General features: G+C 69.5%; 1 protein-coding gene across 4 annotated transcripts in view; it reads right to left on the reverse strand.

Moving 5' to 3' along the window:
• SRC (SRC proto-oncogene, non-receptor tyrosine kinase) overlaps positions 1-18,334 on the reverse strand; it is a 29,645-nt gene extending 11,311 nt beyond the window's left edge. For 2 of the 4 annotated variants that reach the window (XM_039915060.1, XM_029049283.1), the window contains exons 1-4: positions 18,304-18,334; positions 3,167-3,416; positions 2,885-2,984; positions 2,545-2,562 (exon numbers count right to left, since the gene is read on the reverse strand). In XM_039915060.1, coding sequence (XP_039770994.1) covers positions 2,545-2,562; positions 2,885-2,984; positions 3,167-3,407 — 359 coding nt within the window. In that variant the 5' untranslated portion in view covers positions 3,408-3,416; positions 18,304-18,334. Of the gene's footprint in view, positions 1-2,544; positions 2,563-2,884; positions 2,985-3,166; positions 3,417-7,332; positions 7,477-18,303 lie in introns of those variants that run through there. The other 2 variants (XM_029049284.2, XM_039915061.1) reach the window with 2 other exon arrangements.
• Between the last annotated feature and the right edge of the window lie 2,117 nt (positions 18,335-20,451).

The raw sequence follows: 20,451 nt of genomic DNA on the forward strand, positions 1-20,451 counted from the left end.
GGGGAATGATAATAACGTTGGTATTCGTTAAGCGCTTACTGGGTGCCGGGCACCGTCCTAAGCGCCGGGGGGAGACACGGGGTCATCGGGCGGTCCCACGTCGGGCTCACAGCCTTAATCCCCATTTTCCAGCTGAGGGAACTGAGGCGCCGAGAAGTGAAGTGACTCGCCCGCAGTCACACGGCCGCTAAGCGGCGGAGCGGGGATTCGAACCCACGACCTCCGACTCCCAAGCCCGGGCTCCGCCCACCGCGCCGCTTCTCGAAGCCAGGGCGGGGGGCGGGTTCCGGAGGGGGCGGGGGAGGTCCAGAGACCGGATAAACCGAGGCGCGGGATGGGGGGGGGTCCACGCGGCCGCAGACGGGTCGACGGCCGATGGGGCCTGCGTGACGCCCCCCGCCCCCCTTGTCGCTCCCTCGCTGTCCCCCTGCGATCCCCGCGCCCCTTTTCTGCCCCATCCCACCCCCGCCCCGCCCCGGGCCCATCGTTCAGTCACTCCAAAGTATTTACCGAGCGCCTACCGGGTGCACGGCACCGTACTAAACGCCGAGGCCCCAACGGGCCGGACACCTAAAGCGACGGGCGGGCCGGAGGTGGGCTGACTGGCCTCACCCGCAGGGCTACAGGGCGGGGCCCGGAGGGCGGCCTCCGTTGATAACGTCGCAAGCGCGCTTACTACGTGCCGAGCGCCGTCCTAAGCGCCCGGGGGCGATCCGGGGTCATCGGGCGGTCCCACGGGAGGCCCCCGGTCTCCATCCCCATTTTCCAGATGAGGGAACCGAGGCCCGGAGAAGCGAAGCGACCCGCCCGCGGTCGCCCGGCTGCCGAGGGGCAGAGCCGGGGTTCGAACCCGTGACCTCGGCCTCCCGGGCCCGGGCTCTCCCCGACCGGGGGCTTCGGTGGTATTTCCCGAGAGCCGTGCGCGGAGCACGGCGCTGGGCGCTTGGGAGGGGACGACGGAACGGGAGAAGAGACACGGTCCCTGCCCCGGGCGAGCCGGCGGGCGAGAAGAAGCGGGGGCGAGAGGGGCGACCGGTGGCCGGGAGCGCGGGCCACCTCAAGCCGAGCTCGGGCGGGGTCGGGGGGGGGGGGGGAGGGACCCCCCCCCCCACCCCGGGGGGTGAGAGGTCAGATTTCGCGCTGGGCGCCCCTCGAGCCCCCCGAAGTGGGACCGGGAGCCCGTCAGCGGGCAGGGACTGTTGCCCATCTGTCCGTTCCAAGCGCTCTCCACGTGGCGATAACAACGTTGGTAGCCGTTAGGCGCTCACTACGTGCAGAGCACCGTTGTAAGCGCCGGGGGAGATACGGGGTCATCGGGCCGTCCCACGGGAGGCTCCCGGTTCATCCCCATTTTCCAGACGAGGGAACTGAGGCCCAGAGGAGCGAAGCGACTCGCCCACAGGTCCCACAGCTGACGGGCGGCAGAGCCGGGAGTCGAACCCGCGACCTCCGACTCCGAAGCCCGGGCCCTTTCCGCTGAAAAGCGCTCAGTAAACCCTAGCGAGCGGACGAGCGCCCGTCGGCCTCCGCATCCGACGGAGAGCCCTCGCCGGCCGTCTAGTCCAGCGCGGCCCCGCACGCTTCTCCCGGTCCCTCCTTCTCGTCTCTCGCCTTCCCCGACCTTCCCTCCCGTCTCCTTCTCCCACTCCCTTCCGCGTCTCCCCGACTCGTATCCCGTTTACCGCGGTCCCGCCCTCTCCCCCAGGCGCTCCGCACGCGGTAACGCGCGATAGATACGGACGGCCGACCGACCGCGGCGCCGCCGTCCCGAGCCCCGGGACCCTCCCGCCCCGAACGCGCTCCCCGCCCCAAGAGAAGCGGGGCGGCCTGACGGGCGGAGCCCGGACCGGGGGCGCCGAGGCCCCGGGTTCTCGCCCCGGCTCCGCCGCCCGTCCGCCGCGGGTGACCCGGGATCAGTCGCCTCACCCCTCGGGGCCTCGGCGGCGGGGACCGAGGCCGAGCCCCCCGCGGGACGGGGACCGCGTCCCGTCTGATGAGCTGGGATCTCCCCCGGGGCTTCGAACAGTGCCCGGCACATAGCAGGCGCTTGACGATTACCGTATCAAAAAGAAAAATCCCCTCGACCGTGGAGAGGACGGCTGCCAACCCTCCCGCCGAACCGCTAGATTCCCGCGCGCGACAGCGATGGGGATATTTTACAGCGCCGCGCCACGAACGTCCAGGGGCGCCTAAGCGCCAGGCGGTAGCCGGCCGGACTCTCTCGAAGCCCCGGGGTGGGCGCCGGGCCCCCGGCCACCCCGGGGACCCCGTGGGCCCGGACGGAAGGGCGCGGGGAGGTCGAGGGCCGAAACCCGTCTCCCCGCGGGGGCGGGCGGCGGCGGCCGGCCCGGGGGCGCGGGAAGACGGGGGGGCGGGGGCGTCAGGGAGGAGGAGAGGGAAGCGAGGGAGAGGGGCGGGGCCGGAGACCGGGCCCGGGGAGGGAGGAGCGCGGACGACGGAGGCGGCGCGGCGGCCGGGGGCCCCGAGGAGCCCCCGCGCCCTCCCCGCCCCGGCTGACAGAAGCGAAGATAATCAGATACACACCTGACGTCCACTTTCCTCCTAGTGCCGGCGTACGGTGCAGAGCAGAGGAAGAGAGAGAGAGAAAAGCGGGGAGGCGGGGAGGAGGAGGGAAGGAGCGGGGTGGAGGAGGGGTGAGAGGAGATGGGGTCGGAGAGGGAGCGGGAAGAGCGAGGCGAGGAGGGAGGCGACGGATCAGCGGAGGGGGGACGGGGGGCGTCCGGCCGGTCCCCGCGTGCGGCGGGGGAGCCGGGGCCCGGCGGCGAGGCCGCGGTCCCCTCCGTCCCCCCGGGCGGCCCTCTCCGCGGGGGGACGTCCGGGCCCCCCGCCCCGCGCCCTCCCCTCCCGCCGCCGCCGGACTCACGTGCTGTTGACGATCTGCAGCCGCTCCCCTTTGCGGAAGGACAGGTCCGTCTCCGTCCGGGACTCGTAGTCGTACAGGGCCACGAAGGTGGTCACTCCCCCTGGGGGTCCCCCGACGGACACGGGGAGGGACGGACACGGGGCGGGGGCCGTCAGCGCCGCCGCCGGCCCGGCCCCCCCCCCCCCCCCCCCCCGGCGCGGCCCCCTCCTCGCCCGCGGGGGTCCCCCGGGCCGGACGGGGGGGCCGGGCCGAGCCGCCGACCGCCCCGGCCCCCCGGCTGACCTGCCAGCGGCCCGGCCCGCTGCGGGGACGCGACCGCGTCCGAGGCGTCGAAGCCGCCGAAGAGCTTGGACTCGGGCGCGCCGGCGCCGAAGGCCGGGTTGGGGGCGCGCTGGGGGTCGTGGCCGGCGGGCTGCCCGGGGGCGGCGGCGGCGGCGGGGGCGGGGTGGGCCCCGTCGGGCACCTCCAGGCTGCTGCGGCGCCGCTGGGCCGGCTCTCTGGGCTTGCTCTTGCTGCTCCCCATGGTCCGCGCCTGCGGGGGGGAAGGGAGGGCGGGCGGGGGTCGGGACGCGACCCCGGGGGCGGCCGGAGGGGCTCTGGGGGGGGGGCGGTTCGGGGGGGCGAGAGGCAACCGGAAGATCCCGGGGACGGGGACGGGGGGCGACGGGGGACACCCGAGCTGGAACCGGAGGGGAAGGAGCGCGGCCGAGGCGGAGGACGCCGGGGCAAACCGAGTCCGGCCGACAGTCGGGTGACGCCCGTCTCCCCGTGGGCGGGGGACGTGCCCGCCGCCTCGAACGACGATAGTCGTTAAAAGCGCTCACCACGTGCAGGGCTCCGTCCCAAGCGCGGGCGGAGACGCGGGGTCCTCAGGCCTTCATCCCCGTTTGACAGACGAGGGGACCGAGGCACCGAGAAGCGACCCGTCCGCGGTCGCGCGGGCGGCGGAGCGGGGATTCGAACCCACGACCTCTGACTCCCGCGCCCGGGCCCTTCCCACCGAGCCGCGCCGCTTCTCCGACTCCGTTCCCCTGGGCCCTCCCAAGCTCTCGCTACGGCGCCCCGCACGCGGCGAGAGCTCGGTATTTTTTTCCCTTATAGGACGCGTGAAGCGCTTAATAATAGTGATGACGACGTCGGTGTCCGTTAGGCGCTTACTCGGTGCAGAGCACCGTTCTAAGCGCTGGGGGATACAAGGTCATCAGCTTGTCCCACACGGGGCTCGCCATCCACGCCCGTTTTGCAGATGAGCTAACTGAGGCCCAGGGAAGGGAAGCGACTCGCCCGAAGTCACACGGCCGGCGAGTGGCGGAGCCGGGATCCGAACCCACGGCCTCCGACTCCCGAGCCCGGCCTCCTGCCACCGAGCCGCGCCGCTTCTCCACAAGCGCTCGCTACGCGCCGGCCACCGGATGGAGCGCTGGGGTGGATCCAGGCGCCTCCGGTCGGGCCCGGTCCCTGCCCCGCCGTGGGGCTCGCGGTCTCCGGCCCCGTTTTCCGGATGGGGAAACTGAGGCCCGGAGAAGGCAAGCGACCGGCCCGAGGTCGCGCGGCAGGCGGGCGGCGGAGCGGGAGGGGCCGGGCCCCGGGCGCCGCTAGGCGAGGCCGCCCCGCTTCTCTACGAGAAGGGACGGGCCCGAGGTCACGCGGCAGGCAAATCATAACAGCGCCGGTATTTGTTAAGCGCTTACTACGCGCACAGCACCGTTCTAAGCGCCGGGGTAGATACGGGGTCGTCGGATTGTCCCACGTGAGGCTCACGGTCTTCCTCCCCATTTTACGGATGAGGTCGCCGAGGCCCAGGGAAGTGAAGCGACTCGCCCACCGTCACCCGGCTGCCGGGCGGCCGGGCCGGGATTCGGACCCGTGACCCCCGACTCCCAAGCCCGGCCTCCTTCCACTGAGCCGCGCCGATCCTTACTGTCCTGGGCGCTGGGGCGGATACCGGGTCGTCAGGTGAGGCTCGCGGCCTCCGTCCCCGTTTTCCAGGTGAGGTCACCGAGGCCCAGGGAAGGGAAGCGACTCGCCCACCGTCGCCCAGCGGCGGAGCGGGGATTCGAACCCGTGACCTCCGACTCCCAAGCCCGGCCCCCCCCCCCCCCCCCCCCGCGCCGCGCCGCTCCTGCGGCCGACGGCAGAGCGGAGATCTGTGTGCGGAGCCCCGTTCTAAGCGGCGGGGGAGACGCAGGGGGATCGGGTCGTCCCACGCGGGGCTCGCGGCCTCCATCCCCATTTTCCAGAGGAGGTCGCCGGGGCCCAGAGAAGCGAAGCGACTCGCCCGCGGTCACCCAGCTGCCGAGGGGCAGAGCCGGGATTCGAGCTCATGGCCTCCGACTCCCAAGCCCGGGCTCTTTCCACCGAGCCGCGCCGCTTCTCTAAATGACAGCCCGGGAGCTCCCCGAGGGCGGGGATCAGCACCTAGTCGGACTCTCCCCTGCACCCAGCCCCGTGCTGCCGAGCCTACGGGAGGCGCCCGGGAAATAATCACCGTGCAGCGCGCTCACTATGTGCCGGGCACTGGCCCGAGCACCGGGGCGGATACGAGCAAACCGGGGGGGGGGGGGGACGGGACACCGAGGTGTCCCCGGGTGGCCGAGGCCCGGAGAAGCCGAGTGACCGGTCCGGCCTGGATCGTACCTCTGCCGGGACCTTGCCGGGCGCTCGGCACAGCGCTCGCCCCACGGCAGTGCTCGATTCATCGTGTCCGCGACCGGCCCGGGGGTCAGAGGTCACCCGAGCGCGGGGGGGGGGGGGGGGGCGGGAAAGTCACTTGGCTTCTCTGTGCCTCAGTTCCCCCATCTGTCAAACGGGGACGAAGACCGGGAGCCTCACGGGGGACCGCCCGACGCCGCCCCCGGATCTCCCCCGGCGCTCAGAACGGCGCTCGGCACCTAGTGAGCGGCGCGGCTCGGTGGGAAGAGCCCGGGCCTGGGAGTCAGAGGTCACGGGTTCGACTCCCGGCTCCGCCGCCTGTCAGCTGACTGCGGGCGGGGCACTTCTCCGTGCCTCGGTCACCTCGTCTGGAAAACGGGGACGAAGACCGCGAGCCCCACGGGGGACGACCCGAGTCCCCCGTGTCTCCCCCGGCGCTTAGGACGGTGCTCGGCACAGAGTGAGCGCCTAACAGATACCGACATTATTATCCCGACCGGGAGGGGGATCGGGGGGGCGGGGCGGGGGGGGGAGATCGGCCTGGATTTGGGGGGGGCCGTGCCCGCCCCCTCCCTCCCGGACCACCTACCCGGGATGAGTCACGACGCTCTGAGGCGGGGAGGGGACACCATCTGCTTGGCTTAGCAACCGGGGGGGGGGGGGGTACTGGGAGACAGAGACGGCGAGACACAGAGAGACGGAGAGACCGAGAGAGGTTGGGGGGGCGGGGGCGGCCCCCCCCCGAGATCTAAGGGGGCTGACGGGGCCGACGGGGGGGGGGGGGGCGAGGCGGGGGGGTCCGCCTCCTCCCGGGAGCGTCGGCCGCATCTCCGGCGCGCCCGCTCCGCGCGCGGCGCCGGACTAAGCGCCGGACGGGGCGACGCTACTCTTCTCGTCCGTCCGTCTCCCCCCGATCGGACCGTGAGCCCGTCACACGGCGGGGACCGTGTCTCTATCTGTTGCCGACCTGTTCATCCCAAGCGCTTAGTACAGTGCTCTGCGCATAGTAAGCGCTCCATAAATACTACTGAACGGATGAATAATGACGCTATCTGTCAAGCGCCCGGTCCGCGCCGAGCGCCGTCCCGAGCGCCGGGGGAGGCCCCGGGGCGTCGGGGCGTCCCACGTGAGGCCCCCCGGTAATCCCCATTGGACGGATGAGGGAACCGAGGCCCAGAGGAGCGAAGCGACTCGCCCACGGCCGCACAGCTGCCCGGGGGCGGAGCCGGGATTCGAACCCACGACCTCGGACTCCCGAGCCCGGCCTCGTTCCGCCGCGCCGCGCCGCTTCTCTGCTCACTGTGGGCCGAGCGCCGTTCCAAGCGCCGGGGGAGGTTAGGAGCCCAGCGGGGGGCTCGCGGTTCCGACCCCCGTCTTCCGCATCCATTCGATCGTACTCGCCGAGCGCTCGCTACGCGCGGAGCCCCGCGCTGAGCGCTCGGCACGGACGACCGGGCGACAGAGAGAGACCGGCCCGGCCCGATGACGGGCTCGCGGTCCCGACGGGGCGACGGGCGGCTTGCCCGAGGTCACCCGGCAGACAGGCGACGAGGATGACGACGGTGCCTGTTAAGCGCTCGCTATGCGCAGAGCGCCGTGCTGAGCGCCGCGATGGGGGGATGCGAGGTCCTCGGACCGTCCCTCGGGGGGCTCCCGGTCTTCATCCCCATTTTAGGGATGAGGCGACTGAGGCCCAGAGAAGCGAAGGGACCCGCCCACGGTCGCGCGGCCGACAGGCGGCGGCGCCGGGATTGGAACCCGGGGCCCCCGGACTGCCGGGCCCGGGGCGCGATCACCTGAGGCCACGCCGCTTCTCCGTAGTACCGGACTGGTGCTGGCGGCGACGCTGGGGGGACCGGGAAGCAGAAGCGGCGGGACTCGGTGGCAAGAGCCGGGGCTTGGGAGTCAGAGGTCACGGGTTCGGATCCCGGATCCGCCGCTTGCCAGCTGTGGGACTTCGGGCGAGTCACTTCACTGGGCCTCAGTGACCTCATCTGTCAAATGGGGATGAAGGCTTAGCAGATACCAGCATATTATTATACATTACGTTATATAGAGAAGCAGCGTGGGGAAGAGGCCGGGCTTGGGAGTCGGAGGTCATGAGTTCGAATCCCAGCTCCGCCCCTCGTCAGCCGGGTGACCGTGGGCGAGGCACTTCGCTTCTCCGTGCCTCAGTCCCCTCATCTGTAAAACGGGGATTAACCGTGAGCCTCACGTGGGACGACCCGATGACCCCGGATCTCCCCCGGCGCTTAGGACGGTGCTCGGCGCATAGTGAGCGCTTAACAGATACCAACATCGTTATTATTATTATTATTATTATTATTAAAGGAAGGAATGGGGGTCCGTCCCGTGGGGTGCCCAGGCGCACACCGGACCACCCCCCCCTCCCACGCCGGGTCGGGGGCGGGAGAATAATAATAACGTCGGTATCCGTTCGGCGCTCACTAGGTGCCGAGCACCGTCCTAAGCGCCGGGGGGGATCCGGGGTCATCGGGCGGTCCCACGGGGGGCTCCCGGGCTCCGTCCCCATTTGACGGACGAGGGAACCGGGGCCCGGAGAAGGGAAGCGACTGGCCCACGGTCACACAGCAGACAAGGGAGAAGGGAGAGTTGGGGGGCGGGGGGAGGTGACGGGGAGCGACTCCAGATCGCCCGTCCGCACTTCCGGCCCCCGGGGAGGAACCCCGCGGGGAGGGCCCGAGGCCCGGATTCGAATGTCGCCTCCACCCCACGCCTCCGCACGCTCCCCTCGCCGGCCAGAAGCGAGCGGCGCCCGCGAGGCGCTCGGAGAAGGCCCCCCCCCCCCCGGCCAAACGGGGACCAAACAGGGTTCGGGGGGGTGGGGGGGGCCGGGCCTGGGGGCGTCTCCCCCACCCGGGGCCCCCGCGGGGCCGGGGCGAGTCACGGCACGCGGGGAACGCGGGCGAGGCCGCGGGGGCCGCCGGGAGCCGGGCCGGCCGCCGGGGGCGGCGGAAGGCGTCCGGGAGGTAGCCGGAGACCTCGCGCCCGGCGCCCCCGGCCGGGCCCACCGGCCCGGGGGCGGGCGGGACCCCCGCGGCCCCGTCGAGCCGGCGACCGAGGCGCGTCGACGGGGCGCGGAGCTCCGGACTGAGCACCGGGGAGAGTCCAACCGTTAGTTGACAGGGTCCCCGCCCGCCAGGAGCCGATAAAAAAAAATAAGTCGGTACCTGTTGGGCGCTCACTACGTGCCCAGCGCCGTCCTAAGCGCCGGGGGAGATACGGGGGTCTTCGGGTGGTCCCGCGGGAGGCCCCCGCTTAATCCCCACTTACAGACGGGGCGACCGGAGAAGCGAAGTGACCGGCCCACGGTCACCCGGCCGACAAGCGGCCGAGCCGGCATCCGAGCCCGTGACCTCGGGCTCCCGCGCCCGGACCCGGCGCCCGTCTTACGGAGGAGGTCGCCGAGGCCCGGGGAAGGGAGGCGACCCGGCCGGGCCCGCCGAGCCCCCCGGGCCACGCGGACCCGCGGAACGGCGCGCGCGGCGCCGGGCGTCCGGGGGTGGACCCGGTCCCGAGAGGGAGGGGTTGGGTACTTAGAGGGAGTGGGGGGTAAATAGAGGGCACGGGAGGGTAAACAGAGGGAACGATAGGGGAAATAGAGGAAGTGGGGGATAAGTAGAGGGAGTGGGGGTAAACAGAGGGAACGGGAGGGTAAATAGAGGCCGGGGGGGGTGGGGGGAGTCGAGGCCGGAGGGCGCTCGCTCCGGGCGAGGGACGGCCCCCTTTCGGGTCGTGTCGGACTCTCCCCGGCCGCCCGGCACGGTGCTCCGCACGCAGAGAGGGCTCGACGGGGCCATCGATCCGAGCGGCACCGACGGCGGCCCGGCCGGGAGTCGGGCGGGCCCGGCTCATCCGTCCCCTCGGGCGTGAAGCGCTCCGTACGTGGTAGGCGCTCGGTAGGTAGTACTGAAGGAATCGAGCGAGCGCTCGGGGAGTTCAATTCGGCCCGGCGCCGTTCTAAGGGCCGGTCCCACCGGGGGGGGGGGGGGGGCGGGGGGCTCGCGGTCTCCGTCCCCGCTCGACGGACGGGGGAAACTGAGGCCCCCGAGGAGAGAAGTGACCCGCCCCAAGGCACGCCGCCGGCCAGGGGCGGTGCCGGGATTAGAACCCACGACCTGCGGCGCCCGGGCCCTCTCCGCTGAGCCGCGCCGCGGTCGTCGACCGGGTGACCTGGGACCGGTCGCTTCGCCGTCCGTAGCCGGACTTGATCCGTTTCCCTCCCCGGCCCGTCTCCCCCTCCAGACTGTCGGCCTGCCGTGGGCAGGGACCGGCTCCGCTGTAGTGGACGCTCTCCGGTGTCTAGAACGGCGCCGAGCGCGCGGGAGGCGCTCGCTAAGTGCCGACGATGCGCTTCCCTGGGCCTCGGTGACCCCGTCTGTAAAACGGGCACCGAGACCGTGAGCCCCACGTGGGACGGGGACCGTGTCCGGCCTGACGACCCTGGACCGTCCCCCGGCGCTCGGTACGGTGCCGGGCCCCGGGTAGGCGCGGCGCGGCGGGAAGAGCCCGGGCTGGGGGGTCGTGGGTTCGAATCCCGACCCCGCCCCTCGTCAGCGGGGTGACTTTGGGCAAGGCCCTTCGCTTCTCTGTGCCTCGGTGGCCTCGGCGGGAAAATGGGGATGAAGCCCGGGAGCCCCACGGGGGGGGGGGGGGCCACCCGATGACCTCGTATCCCCCCGCAGCGCTTAGAACAGTGCTCGGCACATAGTAAGCGCTTAGCAAATAGGAAAATTATTATTATTATTATTAATCCCGACTCCGCCCCTCGTCAGCTGGGTGACTTTGGGCAACTCGCTTCGCCTCTCTGGGCCTCAGTTCCCTCATCCGTAAAACGGGGACGAAGCCCGCGAGCCCCACGTGGGACGACCCGATGACCTCGTATCCCCCCAGCGCTTAGAACAGTGCTCGGCACCTAGCGAGCGCTTAAATACCACCGTTATTATTACTATTAAACCCTTAAAATACCACAATTATCATCATCATAATGCAGGACGTGGACCGCGTCCAACCCGGTGAGCTTCCGTCTCCCTCGGCGCTTAGTACAGTGCCTGGCACAGAGTGAGTGCTTATTATTATATTATAGTTATATAATAATATAATTATATATAATCCATAATTATCGTATATCATTATAGTTATCGTTACAATGCAGGACGTGGACCGTGTCCAACCCGACGAGCTTGGATCTCTCCCTAGTGCTTAGCACAGTGCCTGGCACCTCGTAAGCGCCTACCGGATACCCCGATGATTATTACACCGCGGGGCGTGAGCCGTTTCCGACCCGATGAGCTTGAGGCCGGTCCGGCGCTTAGCGCATAGTAAGCGCTTAAGAAATATCACTACAGGCACACACACAAAAAAAAATGTCTGGGAAAATAATAATAAAAAAATAAATAAAATAATCACCATTCGGTATTCGTTAAGCGCTCACTGTGGCACCGTCCTAAACGCCGGGGTGGATCCGAGCGGATGGGGTCGGACGCGGCCCCCGTCCCCCGTTTTCCGGACGAGGTGACCGAGGCCCAGGGAAGGGCAGCGACTCGCCCGAGGCCAGGCGGCAGGCGAGCGGCGGGGCCGGGATTGGAACCCGGGACCCTCCGTCTTTCCGCTCAGCCGTGCCGCTTCTCACTCCGTTGGATCGGACACCCCGAGGCGCTCGGTACAGCCTCCGCCCTCAAGAAATAGCGCCGACCGGCGGAGCGTAAGCCGGCGGCCGTACTGGACTCTGCCAAGCGCTCGGCCCACGGGAAGCGCTTAATAAGTACCGGTCACGGACCGGTTGATCGTCAACTCCCCGGGGGCAGGAATGGCGTCTACCGACTGTGCTGTACTGGACTCTCCCCGGCGCTCGGTCCGGTGCTCCGCACACAGGGAGCGCTCGACGGATAGCGCTGATGGATCGCAAACTCCTTGAGAGCAGGGAACGTGGCTTGGACTCTCCCAAGCGCTCAGAACGGTGCTCTGCGGCAGGGTGGCTCGGCGGAAAGAGCCCGGGCTTGGGAGCCGGAGGTCGTGGGTTCTAATCCCGCCTCCGCCCCTTGTCTGCCGTGTGACCTCGGGCGAGTCGCTTCGCTTCTCCGGGCCTCAGTGACCTCCTCTGGAAAACGGGGATGAAGACCGGGAGCCCCGCGGGGGACCCACCCGACGACCCCGTTTCTCCCCCGGCGCTTAGAACGGCGCGCGGCACGTAGTGAGCGCTCAAATAATGCCGTCATCGCCGCCAGTAGTATTCTCTCCTTTTTCTGTTTGTTTTTCGACGGACCCGTTAGGCACTGGAGACGTGCCGGGGACTTTACTGAGCGCCGGGGGGGAGGAAGAGAAGCAGCGCGGCTCAGCGGAAAGGGCCCGGGCTTGGGGGTCGGAGGTCATGAGTTCGAATCCCGCCTCCGCCCCTTGGCAGCCGGGTGACCTGGGGCGAGTCGCTTCGCTTCTCTGGGCCTCAGTGACCTCGGCTGTCAAATGGGGATGACCCGGGAGCCTCGCGGGGGACGAGCCGATGACCCCGGCTCTCGACCTTGGGCGAGCCGCTTCACTTCTCCGGGCCTCAGTGACCCCATCTGTCAAATGGGGATGAAGCCCGCGAGCCCCACGGGGGACAGGGATCGGGTCCGACCCGATTAACTTGTATCTCCCCCGGCGCTTAGTACAGCGCCTGGCACCGAATAAGCGCTTAACAGAGACCGTAAGAATAATTCTCACCGTTACTAATAACAGCCTCTCTTTGCCTCAGTTTCCTCATCTATAAAACGCGGATCACGGTCGTGAACCCTACGTGGGACACGGGCTCTGTCCGACCCCATTAACTGGAACAATCGCCCGCTGACCCTGTATCTCCCCCAGTGCTTAAAACGGCGCTTGGCACCTGGTGAGTGCTTAACAGATGCCCCTATTATTATTAATAATAATGAGTCGATCCGTCGATCGATCAGCCCCCCTCCCCAGTGCCTCCAGCCCCTCGGGCTGGGTCGGAGCGCGCCCCCCCCCCCCCATTCCGTCCGCCCCCCCCCCCCCCCAACCCTGGTCCTTCCTTAAGCCGGGACCACCGCCGGGGTCGTGACCTCCCCCTTCCCCGGGGGCTTCTCCCCACTTTCCGGAGGGCAAGACCGAGGCCCGGAGACGGACGCCAAGGGCAGCCGGCGGGGGGCGTCCTCCGCGGAGGGGGGTCACCGTCGGTCAACCACCGTCCTCCGCTGCCCGGGCGCCCCGCCCCACCCTGGCACTTCCCCCTACAGGGGGTGGGGGAGGAAGGGGAAAGAAACCCGCCGGGAGAAATTCCCACCCCGGGTCACGAGCGGGCGGACGGACCGGACGGGCTCCCCCGTTGGGGAGAGGCAGGGCGGCCTAAAAATAATAATAATACCGTCGGTATGTGTTAAGCGCTCGCCAGGTGCCGAGCACCGTTCTAAGCGCTGGGGGAGATGCGGGGTCGTCGGGTCGTCCCACGTGAGGCTCCCAGGTAATCCCCATTTTCCAGATGAGGTCGCCGAGGCCCGGGGAAGCGAAGCGACTCGCCCCCGGTCCCACGGCCGCCGAGCGGCAGAGCCGGGAGTCGAACCCGTGACCCCCGACTCCCAAGCCCGGGCTCCTCCCGCTAGAGCCGCGCTGCTTCTCTAGCCTGGCGGTGGGCGCCCGGGGGCGGGCGCGACGGTCTGGGTCCTCGCCCCGGCTCCGCCCCTCCCCGGGGGCCTCGGGGCAACCCCCGTCCCGTCTCCGGGCCTCGGTCCCCTCCCCCGGCGCGAGGGGGGCGAAGGCTGTCGGCCCCACGCGGGACAGGGACCGCGTCCCCCCCCCCGACCGGTCCGGATCTCCCCCAGCGCTCCGTAGGCACTCCGGGCGCTGGGCAAACGACGACGACGTTGGTATCCGTTAAGCGCTTACTACGCGCCCAGCCCCGTTCGAAGCGCTGGGGCCATCGGGTCGTCCCGCGTGAGGCTCACAATCTAAATGCCCATTTTCCAGATGAGGTCACCGGGGCCCCGAGAAGCGAAGCGACTCGCCCCCGGTCCCCCAGCTGACCGGCGGCAGAGGCGGCATTCGAACCCGTGACCTCTGACTCCCAAGCCCGGGCTCTTCCCACCGAGCCGCGCCGCTTCTAAATACCACTCGGAAGACAAACCCAAGGAAATAAGCGGGTCGCTCGACTCCTCCGGGCCTCGGTTCCGTCGCCCGCCAGGCCACGCGGGACGGGGACGGGCTCCGGGCTGGGATCTACCGCGGCGCTCAGTCCGGCGCCCGGCGCGGGTTCGGCGGCCCACACCACGTCCCCCCCGGGGTCCCTCCGGCCGCAGAGGCGCCGAGCCCGGACGCCCTGCGAGCCGCCCTCCGCGCCGGGGGAGATCCGAACGCCTCCGTGCCCGTTCTGCGGCCGAGGGAACCGGGGCCCGGAGAAGCGACTGGCTCGGGGCCACCCGGCAGACCAGCGGCGGGATGGGGCTTCGAACCCGGGCCCCGCCGACTCCCGGGTCCGGGCCCTGTGTACCGAGCGCCTACGGCGGAGTCGGTAGGGGCCTTCCCTGTCCCCCAAGGAGCCGACAGCGTACGGGGCTCTCCTACCGACCGAGCCACGGTATTTACTGAGCACCTCCCGTGAGCCGAGGACTGGACTAAGTGCTCGGGAGAGTCCGATACGGCAAATTCGGTAGCCACAATTGTTTCCTGGGAGGGAGGCTGGTATTTAATAATGGCAATTATCATTATTATTATTATCATCATGGTAGGTCTTCAGTGCTTCCTACGTGCCGGAGACCGTACTAAGCGCCCGGGGAGGTACGGGCTAACCGGGCTGGACACGGTCCCCGTCCCGCACGGGGCTCCCGGTCTCCGTCCCCGTTTTCCAGAGGAGGCGACCGAGGCCCAGGGAAGGGAAACGACTCGCTCAGGGTCACCCGGCGGGCAAGCGGCAGGGCCGAGGACCCAACTGTTTCCGACTCCCGGGCCCGGGCTCTACCCACTGGGCCACGCTGCTCCTGGTTCCCTGCCCCCGAGGAGTCGACCCCTCCGTCTCCCCCCAGGCGCTCGGCACAAGGTCCGGCACGCGGCGAGCCCTCGCTCGGAAAGAACCCGGGCTTGGGGGTCAGAGGTCGTGGGTTCGACTCCCGCCTCCGCCGCTCGTCAGCTGTGTGACCGTGGGCGAGTCGCTTCACTGCTCTGGGCCTCCGTCCCCTCATCTGTGAAATGGGGATTAACTGGGAGCCTCAAGTGGGACGACCCGATGACCCTGTATCTACCCCAGCGCTCAGAACGGCGCTCTGCACGTAGTGAGCGCTTAACAAATACCGACATTATTATTATGATGATCATTATTAAATACCGCTGACCGACGGGGCTGCCGGGCAGCGGGCCGGTGGCGCGGGGGAGAGACGGCACCCGCTCCGCGCCCCGCGTGGCCTGGGTCCGGGCCCAGAGCGGGGGCCGCCGGGGGACCCCCCCCCCCGGGGCCTGGCGCTGGACCGGGAGGACGGGGAGGACTGGGAGGACCGGAGAGAGAGACAGAGGGAAGTGTCGGGGCGGTGGGGGTGGGGAGGGGAAGTGGTTCCCGCGGGCAGATAAAGGAAGCGGGGATTTTTAGGCCGGGGGCCGGACGGGGGCCGGGAGGTCCGGGGGGGCCGGGGCGGCCGGACGGGGAAACCGAGGCGCTTCACGGGGCCCTCCCCGCATCGGGGTCACGCCGCGGGGAAGGGACGGTGGCGAGGGCCCGGCCGCTGGCCGAACCGGACCGCCGCCCCGCCCGGCCCCGCCCCGCCCCCATCATCTCCCAACTCCCCGAGGCGCTTAGCGCAGGGCTCGGGAAAATCGCTTCATAAACGCATCCCCGTTAACCTCCACTTCCCTCGTCGCCGCCAACCCGAGAGCGCCGTGTGGGCCGGGGCCGGGCCGGCCCGACCGTCTCCCGTCACCCCGAGCGGGCACCCGGCCCGAATCGAGCCCCTTCTGGGGGGCCGGGCGCCGGACCGGGCGCCGAGGAGGGTCCGGCGGTCCCGAAGCCCCCGGCGCTCCGACCCCTATACCGCAGACGCCTCCTGAACCCGGGCCCCGGCCGCCCCGCACCCGCCTTGCGCCGGCGGATGGGATCCCGCTCCCGATGAGGCTTCAGGGAGACCCCGGACCCGGAGAGACCCCGACCGCGGAGATGCCCTGGCCCGGGAGAGACCCCCTGGAGAGATCCCGGCCCCCCGCAGAGACGCCGGCCACGGAGAGACCCCGGCCACGGCGAGGCCACCGGCCAAGTTGGGAAGACTGGCCCGGGGTGGGGGGGGTTGGGCGGCGGGGAGAGGAAAAACCAGTTTAAAAACGGGCTGGAGGTGGGGGCGGGGGGTTGGCGGGGGTGGTCTGCCTCAGAAACCGCCGGGGCGGGGAGAGGGGAGCGGGAGGAGAAGCGGCGTGGCCTAGCGGGTAGAGCCCGGGCCTGGGAGTCGGGAGAACCTGGGTTCTCATCCTGGCTCCGCCCCCTGTCTGCTGGGTGACCTTGGGCTAGTCTCTGGGCCTCAGTTGCCTCATCTGTAAAACGGGAACGAATAACGTCGGCATCCGCTAAGCGCTCACTACGCGCGGAGCACCGTTCCGAGCGCCGGGGCGGATACGAGGCCATCGGGTCGTCCCCCGTGGGGCTCACGGTCTTCATCCCCACTTTCCGGACGCCGCCCAGAGAAGTGAAGCGACTCGCCCACGGTCACAAGCGGTAGAGCCGGGATTCGAACCCACGATCTCCGACTCCCCGGCCGGGGCTCTTCCCGCTGAGCCGCGCTGCTTCTCCGTGAGTCCCAGGCGGGAGGGGGACGGTAGCCGACCCGACGAGCTCGTCTCTCCCCCAGCGCTTAGGACGGGGCCCGGCACACGACAGGGGCTCAACGAATACCGCCGGTTGGCATTATTATCGCCAACGGGTCGACCGACTCTTCCGTCGGGCTCTCCCGAGGGTTCGGTCCGGCGCCGTGCGCCCGGCGGGCGCTCAGCAAATACCACGGATGGACCGACCGACCGCAGCCGTGGCCGCCCCCCACCTCCCGGGGCTCTCCGCGGCGGGGCGGAGGGGTCTGGGGCGCCGATGGACCGACGGGCGTTCGTAAAACTGGACTTTCTGGAGGCCTCTTGCCCCCCGGTCCCACCCGAAGACCCCCGCCCCCCTCGCACTTTCGGGGAACGTAATATTAACGATAATAATAACAATAAGGTATTTGATCTGCACTTACTACGTGCCAGGCCCTGTACTAAGCAGCGGGGAAATCGGGTCGGACACAATCCCTTCTCCCCCGCGGGGCTCCCCGTCTCCATCCCCGTTTTCCAGAGGAGGTCCTCGAGGCCCAGAGAAGTGAAGTGACCGGCCCAAGGTCACACAGCAGGCGGGGGGGGGGGGGCGGAGCCGGGAGGAGAACCCATGACCTTCTGACTCTCACGCCCGGTCTCTACCCGCTCCTCGGACACCCGGGCGTATCTGTTGAGCGCTGACTGTGTGCGGAGCGCTCGGGAGAGGCCAACCGAGCGACAAACGGGCACATTCCCCTCCCCCCGCCCCCCGTCACCCAGAGAGGGATCGAGGGGGGTCTCTCTGGGACCCCCTTTTTAGCTCAGGGTCCGCAGGGTTGATTTTTAATTTGCAAACGAGGGCGTTTATTCCGGGCCGAGCGCCGGGGGACGGACGGACACGGTCCCCGTCCCGTCTCGGGGTCGGGGGTGGGACTGTGCGTTCCCAGCGCACGGTCCGGCGCTCTGCACAAAGTAGGCGCTCAATAAGTACGATCGGATGAATGAACGAAAGGGAAGGGTGGGGGGGCTGCCCCCATTTTACGGACAAGGCCAGAAGCGGCTCCCGATGGCTCTCCCGCTAGGCCGCACGGAAGCCCCCCCCCCCCCGACCCGGGGTCTGACCCCGGGCCTGACCCCGGGCCTGACCGGCTGGGGGGCCCGGGGGGACCGGGGGGATGGAGGTGGTGGGGGGGGATCCGGGGGGGGGGGGACCCCCTAGGGATGCCAAGAGCCGCCCCGGTTACCAGCTGACCTCTGACCTCTGACCTCCGGTGCAGATGGAGGCCTGGGAGCCGAGGACCGGCTGCGGGGGTCGGGGGTCCGGCGGAGGAGGAGCACGGCGGGACCCCCTTCCCGCCCCCCCAGCCAGGGACGACCGAGGTCGTTCGGAAAAGGGGGTCGGGGCTTGGGGGGGGGCGGGGGGAGCAGGGAGGACCCTGAGGGCGAGGAGGGGACCGGTGCGAGGGGGCGGGAATTGGGGGGGGGGCCTACATGGGGGGGCGGCCGGGGCTTGATTAATTGAAAATCTTTCATTCCCCGGCGAGGCCTTCACACGCTCAGACACCCAGACGGAGAGCGGGGGCCGGACACCACCATGGGCCCCCGCACCGCCCCCCCAGGGGCTCACACCCCCCCCCCCCAGCCCCCACCCCCGCCAGCCGGCCGGCCGGCCACGGCCGGGCCCACGCTACGACGAAAGGGCGTGGGAGGGGAGCGGGGGCGCGGACCCCTCCCTCCCTCCCTCCCTCCCTCCCCCGGCCCCGGCCCCCCACGGGGACACACGCACACACACGAGGGACCCCCCTCCGAGGAGGCGAGGGGTCCGGCGTGGGCGGGAGGGGGGTCTCTCCGTGCGGGGGTCGTCGTCCCTCCGGGCCGGAGGCAGGAACAAAGCCGGGGCCGGGGACCCCCGGGACCCCCGGGACCCTCCTCCCCACCCCCCCGCCAGGACCATCCCCACCCCCGGGAGGGGCAGTTGGGGGGCAGGGCCGGGCTCTTACCTCCTTCTCTCCCACCAAGAAGGACCGTCGAGACGCCCCCTCCTCCTCCTGCTCCTCCTGCTCCTCCTCTTCCTCCTGCTCCTCCTCCTCGTCCCCCTTTCCCGATCCCCCCGCTCCACCCGCTCCCTCGGCCTTCCCGGCCCCGGAGGCTACTACGGAGACACCGCACTGGCCGCCTCCCGGAGGGCGGGGCGGGGGTGGGGAGAGGAGGAGGAGGAGGAGGGAAGAGGAGGAAGGAGGAGGGAAGAGGAGGAGGGAAGAGGGAAGAGGAGGAGGGGCCGGGCAACGAGGCAGGGGAGGATCAGGAGGAGGAAGAGGACATCGAAAACCTCCCCGTCCGGCCTAGAATAATCACCATGACAATCGGGGTGATGAGACTGTTTGTTTTAAAGCGCTTACTACGTGCCGGGCACCGTCCTGAGCGCCGGGGTGGAGCCCAGCTCATAGCCGGACCCGGTCCCCCGGCCCACGTGGGACTGGCAGCCTTCACCCTCCTCCTAACACGGGAGGGGACCGAGCCCCGGAGAGGAAGGTTGGAACTCGTTCCTAGGCGCGGAGCGCCGTTCTAAGCGCTGGGGAGATACGGGGGTCGTCAGGTGGTCCCACCCGAGGCTCCCGGTCTTCGTCCCCATTTTCCAGATGAGGCAACTGAGGCCCAGAGGAGCGAAGCGACTCGCCACACGGCTAAGTGGCAGATCCGGGATTCGAACCCACGGCCTCTGACTCCCAAGCCCGGGCTCTCGCCACCGAGCCAACAAGGAGCCGATGGTCTAGAGAGGGAGGACGAGAAGCCAAGCGACGGGTCCAAGGCCGCACGGCCGGCAAGCGAGAGGGCGGGGACTGGGGAAAAAAAAAATGATGGCATTTGTTAGGCGCTTACTATGTGCCGAGCACTGTTCTAAGCGGTGGCAGGGATACAGGGTGATCAGGTCGTCCCCCGTGGGGCTCACGGTCTTCATCCCCATTTTACAGATGAGGGAACAGGCCCGGAGAAGCGAAGCGACTCGCCCACAGTCAACGCAGCCGACGAGCGGCGGAGCTGGGATTGGAACCCATGACCTCTGACTCGCCGGCCCGGGCTCTTTCCACTGAGCCGCGCTGCTTCCCCTAAACTAGGCCACACTAGAACTCGGGACCTCGCGCCGACCAGCGGGCCGGACGGCTCCCTCTCGGGGTCCCGATGCCGGCCCCCGCCGCTCGCCTGCAGGGAGACCTTGGGCGGGTCACCTCTCTGGGTCTCTGCTAATAAGAAGAAGAAGGATGTTGGTATTTGTTAAGCGCTCACTACGTGCCGAGCACCGTTCTAAGCGCTGGGGGAGACACGGGGTCATCGGGTCGTCCCGCGCGAGGCTCATTTTCCAGATGAGGTAACTGAGGCCCAGAGAAGCGAAGTGACTCGCCCACAGTCGCACGGCTGCCAAGTGGCAGAGAAACGGGAGTCGAACCCGTGACCTCCGACTCCGGAGCCCGGGCTCTCTCCACTGAGCCGCGCTGCTTCACTCCTTCGATGGGATTTAGGAAGCGCTTACCGTGTGCAGAGCGCTGTGCCAAGCACTCGGGAGAGTAGGCTACGACAGAGCGTGCCGAGCCCTGCCCCCAACGAGCTCTCGGTCTAAGGGGAGGGGAGATCGACGCCGATACGCAGAAAAAGAAATCGAGAAAAATAAATAAAGGGAGAGGACGTGGCCGTGAGCGGCGTGGGGCCGGGAGAGGGGGCGAGGCGACGCGGGACGGAGTGGGACATGAGGAAAAGGGGATTTAATCTGGGAAGAGTCGGGGATCCCGCAGAGCGGGAATGAGATCCGTGGCTCCGTGGAAAGAGCCCGGGCTTGGGAGTCAGAGGTCATGGGTTCGACTCCCGGCTCTGCCCCTCGTCAGCTGGGTGACCGTGGGCGAGTCGCTTCGCTTCTCTGGGCCTCAGTGACCTCATCTGTCAAATGGGGATGAGGACCGGGAGCCTCCCGTGGGACCGCCCGATGACCCCCGCATCTCCCCCCCCCCGGGCGCTTAGAACGGCGCCCGGCACATAGCGAGCGCTTAACAAATGCCAACGTTATTATTGTCCCTGCTCCGTCCTCTCCCTTCGCCGGGAACCGCGCCGGGCCCGACGGTCCGGTCCGTACTTCGCTCTCGATCACACGTCGTCGT

The sequence above is a fragment of the Ornithorhynchus anatinus genome, chromosome 21, assembly GCF_004115215.2.
Source record: "Ornithorhynchus anatinus isolate Pmale09 chromosome 21, mOrnAna1.pri.v4, whole genome shotgun sequence".
NCBI lineage: Eukaryota > Metazoa > Chordata > Mammalia > Monotremata > Ornithorhynchidae > Ornithorhynchus > Ornithorhynchus anatinus.